This window comes from Octopus bimaculoides, chromosome 17 (assembly GCF_001194135.2).
Source record: "Octopus bimaculoides isolate UCB-OBI-ISO-001 chromosome 17, ASM119413v2, whole genome shotgun sequence".
NCBI classification, from domain to species: domain Eukaryota; kingdom Metazoa; phylum Mollusca; class Cephalopoda; order Octopoda; family Octopodidae; genus Octopus; species Octopus bimaculoides.
In genome coordinates, this window is record NC_068997.1 from 26,543,056 (window position 1) to 26,554,215 (window position 11,160).

Below are 11,160 nucleotides of genomic sequence, written 5' to 3' on the forward strand. Positions count from 1 at the left end.
GGTGGTCGTCGTCGTCGTCGTCATAGTAGTAGTAGTAGTAGTAGTTGTTGTAGTAGTAGTAGTAGTAGTAGTGGTTGTAGTGGTGGTGGTGGTTGTGGGTGGTGGTGTCTGGTGGTGGTGGTTGTAGTGGCGGTGGTGGTGGTGGTGGGTGGTGGGTGGTGGTAGAGGTGATGGTAGTTAGTGAATAATGGTGGTAACTGTAGTCATAGTAATGATGGTAGTGGTTGCAATTATAGTTGTGGTGGTGGTGGTGGTGGTAGTGGCTGACAGTAGCAAAAACAGTAGTAATAGCGTTGTGGTGCTTCTAAGCAACAGATTAATCCATCTCCACCACTCCAGGAACAATTATCTTGCAGTTATAGAGACAAGTTCACTCTCTCTCTTACCACCTTCTCCTTTTCTTTCTCCCTCCTCTCTCTCTCTCTCACTCCTGCTTCAGGGAGAAAGGAGGAGGTGGTGAAACCAGGGTGGAAGGGTGAGGTTGATAGGTGCAGAGGTTGGAGTGTTTGTATGGGGAGGAGGGGGTGCATTAGAGGACAAAACATTCCTTATTTATCATTGTTTCACACACACACACACACACACACATGCACATGTATTTACAAACTCAAACATAGATGCTTACATAGATATACGCACCACAAATATGTACCACACGCATTCACATAAATACATGCATACATACATACATACATACATACATACATACATACATACCATATTTTCTGGCATACAAGTTGACTTGGGATAGAGTTTAAAGCAGTGGTCCTCAACCAGGGTCCACAGAAGATTCTGTCATTAAAATTTATGTGCAAGAAACTGGTTATATTTCTACCATGCTCAAAATCATCATTATCATCGTTTAACGTCCGCTTTCCATGCTAGCATGGGTTGGACGATTTGACTGAGGACTGGTGAACCAGATGGCTACACCAGGCTCCAATCTGATTTGGCAGAGTTTCTACAGCTGGATGCCCTTCCTAATGCCAACCACTCAGAGAGTGTAGTGGGTGCTTTTATGTGCCACCGGCACAAAGGCCAGTCAGGAGGTACTGGCAACGGCCACGCTCGAAATGGTGTATTTTACGTGCCACCTGCACAGGAGCCAGTCCAGCGGCACTGGCAACGATCTCGCTCAAATGTTTTTACACGTGCCACCGGCACAAGTGCCAGGAAGGCGACGCTGGGCACAGGTGCCATCACGATTTCGCTTTCGTTTGCCCCAACAGGTCTTCGCAACATTTTTGTATGCAGTAGGCACAGGCATGGCTGTGTGGTAAAAATCCGTTGTAAAATCTCCAGCTGTAAACCTCATTTCGAAACTGTCATAGTACATCCTCAATATTTTGATCACTTTGTCTGGAATGCGGAAGTGGTCCATGGCTCTTATCAGTAATTCATGTGGCACTGAGCCATATGCATTAGTTAGGTCAAGCCATACCACGTTCAGACTTCTCTTGTTCTGCTTGGCATCCTGGATCGCTTTCCAAATCGAAAAACAATGTTCAACGCATCCAGATATCCTGGGGATTCTGGCCTTTTGAACAGATTCATCAACATATCCGTTATTTTGTAAATATGTTACTGTTCTCCTCAAAAGATTTCCCATAAAGATCTTGCCTTCCACATTCAATAAGGATATCGGCCTAAACTGTTTTAAAGTCTTTGCATTGGAATCTTTCGGCAGGTATATACCTTCTGCCTTACACCAATCCTCTACTAGAGTCTCTTCGCGCCACAGTTGTCGGAGTAGGACAAAGAACTTCTTTCGCAGACGATTGCAATATTTATAAACTTTATATGAAACACCATCACTTCCTGTGGCACTCTTTGCTCTCACTTTTCTTATGAACTCATTCACCTCTTTCTCCCTGATGTCCCCAATTTGGAATTCGATATCAGGTTCTGAGAGATGATTTAGCCCATGTAGAGGTGGCAGTGGCTGGTTACGGTGCGGATCACTGTAGATTTCTTTGATATGAGCGCCCAATTCTTCTTTCATGCACGATAAAGAACCACTCTTCGGTTCAGTGAACTGCTTCTTAGTAAACCCGTATGGGTCCTTCAGAAACTACTCCCGAGTCCTTTTACTCTCCTTTCGACGATCATATCGGCAGATATGTTGTTGAGCATGAGGACATTTCCTTTTCAAATCGTTATACAGCAGCACGAGGCCAGGTTTTTCATCTTCTGCAGCACATTTCCATCGCTTTCTTAGGCTAGTCTTTTCCTTCCTCAACTGTTTCATTTTCCGGATCCACCTGCTTGGTCCACAATTTCCTTTCGCTAATCGGATATTCTCTTTCACTCCAAATAAATCCTTTCCTGTATCGTAAATTGAACTTGTTAATTTTCCCAGTTTCTCCACTGTAGAGCCTGTCATTTTATAAGGAGCTCAACATACTTTGTTTTCAAAGTCTTTATATTTCCCTTACATATATTAGCAGCAGGTCACAAAACCCTCAGTTTCCTCCAAGTACTATCTGATGCACCAGTTTCATGGCTTGCAGTTTCCTGACAGGAAGAGGTCTTTGCTGTAGCATTTATCGATCCACTGTAGTTTGAGTCTGGGGATGATTTGCCACATGTTTTATGATCAGATGTATATATATGTATGTGTATATATGCATGTGTGTATGTAGATATGTGTGTGTGCATATATATGTATATATGCATGTGTATGTATGCATGTATGTATGTATGTACATCCCTGTATATATGTACATTATGCATGTATGTCTATAATATATATATAACAGACTTTGACCTCAATTTCAATGACTGACTCATACTTTTTATATTTTTCCTGAACAAAAATACGGATGTTTCAAGTGAATGCATAACTCATCAAAATTAACGAATCAAACTTGCTGAACTCAAAATAAATCAAGCTTTAGATTAGCTAACTCAGCCAATGAAGGAAGCAGAAATATCTGAGAATAGCTAAACATTTGAACAAAGAGCTTAAGGCAGCTATGCATACATGACAAGTTCTATTCAATATGTATTGAATTCATCAGCAAGTTTCACCAAATATGAAGAGACTGCACCACAACAACCTATTTTATACTAACTTAAGTACACTGTGACAGCTGACACTTGCATTAGTTCTCTCTCCCCTGCTCTCTGTTTCTCTATCTTCCCCTTATTTCCCCTCTCTCTATGTCTATCTTATCTTCACATACCTACAGAAACTGCATGCAACTAAATCAATGTAACATTCTGTAGTTTCTCATCAGATGGTCATATCCAATACACCGTATGAAAAATAGAAAATGTCTTCTCTCATACTTTCATCTAAATTTCCAGTCACCTTATTGTACATGTGGTAAAACATATTTGTGTTAAACTGGTGACGATTTCATATTTGCCCCAAATGTTTTATATATGCATTGTATGTACATACATACACACATATTGTTGTGTGTATGTATGTATGCATGTGTGTGTCTACACACACACATGCCACATAATAGTAATAATAATCCATTCTACTATAGGCACAAGGTCTAAGATGTGGAAGGGGATAATCGATTCCATCGACCCCCAGTACTCACCTGGTACTTATTTTATCAACCCTAAAGCTTCCAAACCACCTGGTTCCAGGTTCAGTCCTACTGCGTGACACCTTGGGCAACAAGTGTCTTCTACTATAGCCTCAGACCAACCAAAGCCTTGTGAGTGGATTTGGTCGATGAAAACTAACAGAAGCTCTTCGTTTGTGTGTATATATGTGTGTGTGTGTGTGTGTGTGTGTGTGTGTGTGTCTATATGTGTGTATATCTTTGTGTCTGTGTTTGTCCCTCACCACTACTCGACAATCAGTGTTGGAGTGTTTTGTCCTTGTAACTTAGCAATTCAACAAAGGAGACCAATAGAATAAGTACCAGGCTACAAAAAGCCCTGGGATCGATTAATTCAACTAAGACCTTTAAGGCAGTGCCCCATCATGGCCACTGTCAAATGACTGAAACAAGTTAAAGATGAAAGAAAAGATAAGGTATATATACATATATATATATATATATATATATATAGAGAGAGAGAGAGAGAGAGAGAGAGAGATATATAGATATATATACATACACACACACATACATATGTACATACATACATGAATACAGACACATACACACCCACAGACATATAGGTATACATGGACATATGCATACATTTGTACTTACACACACACACACACATATATATACATAGGCATATGCATACATGTACACACATATAAAAACACACATTCATAAATACACACACATATACACACATATATATGTGTGTGTGTGTATATGCATACAGACATATATACATGTATGTACATGCATAAACCATGAATATACATACCTACATCTCTATTTATACATTTATGAATACCTCCATACACAGAGAAACAGCTGACAGGAATTAGAAAGAAAAAGGAGAAAGGCCATTTACTCTTTGTCAAAGCTTTCTAAAGATTGTTTTTATAACTTATTAAGTTTCAAGCCCTTATTGTCTTCTTAAATTGAAGGATTTATCTGTCTACCTTAATTGAACTTAAGGCTAAATAACAGAAAACATTATTGAGAAGACTAATTGTTTTTGTTGCTGTGGTTGTAGCTTTCATTGTCATTGTTGTTGTTGTTGTTGTAGTTATTAAATCCTGGGTTTAACATTGAATAAGTAGATCTGTCATTAACTCTTTTGATGTCATCGTACACCAAAGACTATTTTGATTCTGGGAGTCAATTTATTTGACTTAAACCTTTCGAGACATTGCTCCAGCATGGCTGCAATCAACTGATTGAAACCAGTAAAAAAACAACAGATAAACGATAAATGAATGCAATTATGACTTATGACTGATACGTCTGGTTTTCACTGACAAGTGTACATCAGTCAAAGAGAAACAAGAAGAAAAGTGAAATGTAAAAAAAAATGCAAAAAAAAAACAACAACATACATATAAAGAATTCAAAGAGAAAACAAATGATAAGAATGAGTGAGGAGAATGGGAATAGAATTATGCGGTGGTGTTGGTGTGGGGCGGAAGGATTTTCCACCAATGTTCAGGTTTTTATCCAACTGGTCAAACCAGAAGAACCAACGAGGGGTTTGTAAGTGGTTTCTTAGTGATACAAGATTGAAGGGCTATTATTTTTTGGAGTATCTGTCTGTTAGTCCCATTGCTGTCTTTTATTAATTACTCTTAAAGCTCCTGTCACTATGGAGATGGTTGTTGTTATTGCTGCCACTGCTACTACTGCTATTATCATTATCGTTGTTTTTTAGCTTCTAACCAAGCACAAGTAGAAATATACCTGTGAGGAAACCACTACATTTTACTGTTATTTAGCCCCTGGGCAGCCAACCCAGGTTGAGCAGACCTATGATGAAAGACATTCCAGCCAAAAGGAACCATTGTTCTCTATAAAAGGAATTGCATCTTTCATGTTCTTTTTGATGGAAGACAAGAGAATGTGATCTAGAAGGAGATTTAACTGTTATCTCTAACAGACCAAGCAACTACTTAGAGACTTCCCTCATTCTCCTCACCCACCCTCATCAATGCACTCTCTTCCTATTTCTTATCTCTGTTATGTAAACAATTTTTCATATTAGTCAAGCATACTTGAGTATGAGGGTATTGCACAAATTCTGGAATCCAAGAAAGAAAATGTGACACATTTATCTCCTCTCTCTCTCTCTCTCTCTCTCTCCACTCCCCCCTCTCTCTCTCTCCCCCTCTCACATGAGTGCACACACATATACATGCACAAACAGAAATTTGGGGCTGTGCTTCCCAACCACATGGCTCCTGGTTCAGTCCCACTGCATAGCACCTTGGAGGCCAACAAAAACCTTGTAAGTGGATTTAGTAGATGGAAACTGAACGAGGCACATTGTATATATGTATATATCTATGTGTGTGTGTGTATGTCTTTGTGTCTGTTTGTCCCCCACCACCACTTAACAGCTGGTGTTGGTTTGTTTATGTTCCCATAACTTAGCAGTCTGACAAAAGAGATGGATAAAATAAGTACTAAGCGTAAAAAATAAAGACATAAGTCCTGGGGTTGATTTGTTGCAGTCAAGTAAAAGATAACAGATATCTTTTAGCTCACAGCTAGACAAACACACACACACACACGCATGTGCGCGCACGTGCATGCATGGGATATGTAGCACACTGCCTAAATACCAATCTTGAGAATAAGGCTTCTCAAACTGAGAAAGGAGAAGGCTGATTTGGAGACTACAGATCCAAGCCATCACTGGAAGTGTAAAAATCTGTAAAACTTTCCGGGCGTTTATTATTAAAGAATATATGTGCATGTCGAGACGTGCAACTATATGCATGAGAATACATGCATAAAATAAGACATACAAATCTGCACATAAACATACATACAAATTATATCCTGTTGGTGTTGTTGAAATTCTAGTGAAGGAGGCTTGGATCTAGGTTAGAAACAGGTTCTTTCTCTATTGATAAGAAATCTTGAAATAAAATAACACACACACACACACACACACACACACACACACACACACACACACACACACACACACACACACACACACACACACATACACTGTATGTCTGGCTCTATACAGTTTCCATCTACTTCTACATGAGGAACAAACAAGGGGATATGACAAAGACAATAGAATCAATCCCTAATAGGTAGGGGGCCTTGTCAATGATCAAACAAATTCTAAACCCATAAATCAAACCCACATGTCGCACATGTATCAGTATATAATATAAAGAAAATCGTAGTGTTAGGTACTACAACTAAACATATAGTGTACCGCAGGGCTATGACATGTGTACACAACATAGAGTATATTGCAATATTGGTTGGAAAAAGAAAATGCTTAGTTAGTTTTTGTTATTGACTGGTAATTTATTTCATTGACCCCCCACCACACGGGTGACAGGTAAAATAGATGTTAGCAAGATTTGAATTCATTGTATAAAGATCCAGGAAGAATACTACAAAGTATTTTGTCTGATATCCTATTGAAAAGGAAAGTGAGGGGAGCGAGGGAGGTGTTGCCTTCCAGCGATTTTGTCAGAAGCTGGGTGAATGTAACACGAATGGCTCGCTCGAGTGAATAGGCATACTCTAAGCAAGCGACGCAAAATCAAGGTTGGATGAAAAGAAAAGTGTACTTGCCCAAGAGGTCAGGATTAGGGTTAGGGTTTTTCTGGGGTTTCACAAGCAGCCCTTGAAAGTTTCCCGCTTTTGGGGATTCAACTGTAACTTATATTGCTTTTCTTTATTTACACATTCCAATCCCACTTGTTTTGTACTGTCCTGTATTGTCCCCTATCTTATATATGAACCCTCAGTGGTTAATAAAAAAAAGATTATTATTGTTGTTGTTGTTGTTGTTATCATCATTATTATTATTATTATTATTATTATTATTATTATTATTATTATTATTATTATTATTATTATTATTAGGCAGCAAACTAGCACAATCGTTAGCATGCTGGACAAAATGCTCAGTGGTATTTTCTTTCAGCTTTACATTCTGAGTTCAAATTACCCTGAGATCAACTTTGTTTTTCGTCCTTTCAGAGTCAACAAAATAAGTACCACTCAATCACTGGGGGTCAATGTAATTGACTTCCCCTTCCCTCAAGAACTTCTGGCTCTGTGCCAAAATTTGAGGCCATAATTATTATTATTATTATTATTATCATTATTATTATTATTATTATCATTATTATTATTATTATTATCATTATTATTATTATTATTATTATCATCATAGCCGCCAAGTTGGTGGAATTATTAACATGTCAGAAAAAATGCTTCAGGCATATCCACTGGTTTTACATTCTGAGTTCAAATTCTGCTGAGGTTGACTTTGTCCTTCATCTTTCTGGGGGTTGATAAAATAAGTACCAGTTGAATACTTAGGTCAGTGTAATCAATAGTCCCCTCCCTCAAAATTTCAGGTTTTGTGTCTATTAGAAAGGATTATTATTATTATAAGTGGCCTTTCTTCCGACTCTTTACATTCTGAGTTCAAATTTGTCTTTCGTTCTTCCAGGTTTGATAAAATAAAGTATCAGTCAAGTATGGGGAAGTGAGGGGGGTCAACTTAAATTTCCCTGCCCCTGCCCTCAAAATTGCCTGACCTTTTGAGGGCAAATTTTGGCACATAAACATACATGTGGGTTTGATTTATGGGTTTAGAATTTGTTTGATCATTGACAAGGCCCCCTACCTATTAGGGATTGATTCTATTGTCTTTGTCATATCCCCTTATTTGTTCCTCATGTAGAAGTAGATGGAAACTGTATAGAGCCAGACATACATGTATGTTTATGTGCCAAATTTTCAAACGGCTAGTTGCATTATTGTGATGGTGATGATGACGACAATGATGATGATGATGATGTTGGTGGTGGTGGTAATAATGATGGCAAAAAAGTCAACAAAGAAGAAGAAAAGTGAGAGTGTGAAGCAAATATATGCACAAAACTTCAGACTAGACACACACACACACACACACACACACACACACAAATTAAAAAACAAAAAGCAACAAACCTTTGATCTCCGTAACAAAAAGACATTTAAATCCTCTTCCATATCTCATGCAAAATTACCATTCCAATAAATACAGTTTTTGTGTTAAAGACTATCCAGAAATAAGATAAATATCTATATATTTATATATAATTTATATATATATATATATATATATATATATGTGTGTGTGTGTGTGTGTGTGTGTGTGTGTGTGTGTATGTATCTATGTATATGTGCACAGCTTTATGTATGTATATGTATGTATTGTATGTATGCTCAATTTATGTATGACTGCACATTCCGATATATGTATCTGTAAATCAATATCTATATAAATGTATCAATATATACATAGATACAAGATTGTCATGTACCAACTACCTAATATTTGTCATAGAAAACATTTATGTAAACAAAGAGTTTACATACATAGAAATTTGTATGTATATATGTGTATATATATATATATGTGTGTGTGTGTGTGTGTGTTTGTGTTTATATATGTGTATATATGTATTTGTATGTTTGTAAATAATAGTTAGGGAGACTATATATATTATATATATGCGTGTGTGTGTGTGTGTGTGTGTGTGTGTGTGTGTGTGGTTATGTAGAGAAAGAGTACTCTACAGGTAGTCTAAGTAACTATATCCATATTGGCATTACTGTGTTTATGTGTTCATATATATATATATATGGAGAAAACTCAGGTTAACCTGATGGCCAGGCCATGCATATACATCTCTATCTTTCTAAGATCAAGATTTTAAAGGCAATATATTTTCTGTTTCTTTTTTTCTCTTTATTACTGTTAGTATTAATAGTGGTGGTGGCATTGTAGGTAATGGTGGTAGTGACAGTAGTAACAGCAAGTGTAGTAACAGTATCAGCAGAAGCTATAATAATATGTAGGAGAGGTGTTGGTGGTGGTGGGGGTTTTTTTTGGGGTTTTTTTTCTATGTTGACAATGTGTGACAGGTAAGAAAGAGAAAAAAAGCCAGCTTAAAGTAAGTACTAAGTAAAGAAAAAAGACAGAAGAGTGGTGTGTGTATATGTATATATATATACGTGTGTGTGTGTATGCATCTATGTATCTGAATATGTATGTAAATATGTGTGTGTGTATACATATGAATATATATGTATCTGTATGTGTGTATGTATATATGTTTATATACATAAGTATGTATATGTATATACATTTGTGTATGTATATAGATGTATGTATGTGTTTAAATATATATACAATATACAAAGGTACATCAAATCTTGATAGATATATAGATACATAAATAGATGTGTATACAGGTGTATGTGTCTATCTATTTATCTATCAATATATATATGTATGTATGTATGTATGTATATGTGTATATATATATATACATATATATATATATATATATATATATATATATATATATATATATATATATATATATATATATATATATATGTATGTATGTATGTATGTATATATGTGTGTGTGTGTGTGTATGCACACACACACACACACACACACACACACAGAGCAGAGGTGACATAGTAAAAAGGGGGACAAGAGAGAAGGAGAGAAAAGACAAATGGGAGAGAGAGGAGTAAAGATTGGAGGAGAGAAAGAGAGCAGGGTGATAGAGAAGACAGGTGAGGTAGGTGAGAATTGGCAATGAAAGACAGGTAAGCATATAGGTGGGGGTCAGCAACACCATATGACCATCACCATTATCGTGGACAGCATCACTGCCATAGGCACCAAAATCACCACCACCACCACCACTACCACTAGCATCCCCATCACCATCACTGCTACCACCAATACTGTCAGCATCTCTCCCTCAGACAGCTGGAGCCCTGAGGAATGGCCACAGGGGTTCATCAATCATTATTTTAAATGGCCATCATTTCCTCCTCCTCCACCACCACCATCACCATCCCTAACACCTCTCTACCATCTCTAACACAGCCACCACCACCACAACTACCATTATTATTATTATTATTATTATTATTATTATTATTATTAATAATTATTATTATTATTGCTGTTGCTTGTTTCACCTTCCTCTTTCCTCTAACAACAAGTGTCTCCTCTGATCACCTGACACATGTATAGACAAGCAGATAGACACATGCATGCACGTACATACATATACACACACACCATGGTCGTAAGATTGTTGTTTCAATGCCTGGACAGGGCGACGGGTTGTGTTCTTGAGCAAAACACTTCATTTCACATTGCTCCAGTTCACTTGGCTGGCAAAAATGAGTAACGCTGTGATGGGCTGACGTCCCGTCCAGCTGGGGAACACATACGCCATTGAAACCAGGAAACCAGGCCCATGAGCCTGGCTAGGCTTTAAAAGGCTGTATTTATTTTATATATACTCTTTTACTTGTTTCAGTCATTTGACTGCGGCCATGCTGGAGCACCACCTATTTTTTAAAATCTTTTACTTGTTTCAAAACTATATGGTTGGGAAGTAAACTTTTTACCACACAACGATGCCACTTGTATATACAGACCAATACCGAAGGAATGCTCAAATTTTTTATTTGTAAACATTTTTGTGTGTGAGTGTGAGTGTGTGTGAGTGTGAGTGTGTGTGAGTGT

At 37.4% G+C, this 11,160-nt stretch overlaps 1 protein-coding gene across 2 annotated transcripts in view; it reads right to left on the reverse strand.

Moving 5' to 3' along the window:
• LOC106878476 (rhophilin-2-B) overlaps positions 1 to 11,160 on the reverse strand; it is a 67,919-nt gene that overhangs the window by 35,458 nt on the left and 21,301 nt on the right. The window contains exon 1 of one of the 2 annotated variants that reach the window (XM_014927695.2): positions 8,565 to 9,345. The exons of the other annotated variant lie outside the window; for it this stretch is intronic. Coding sequence (XP_014783181.1) covers positions 8,565 to 8,606 — 42 coding nt within the window. The 5' untranslated portion in view covers positions 8,607 to 9,345. Of the gene's footprint in view, positions 1 to 8,564; positions 9,346 to 11,160 lie in introns of those variants that run through there. 2 annotated transcript variants of the gene reach the window in all.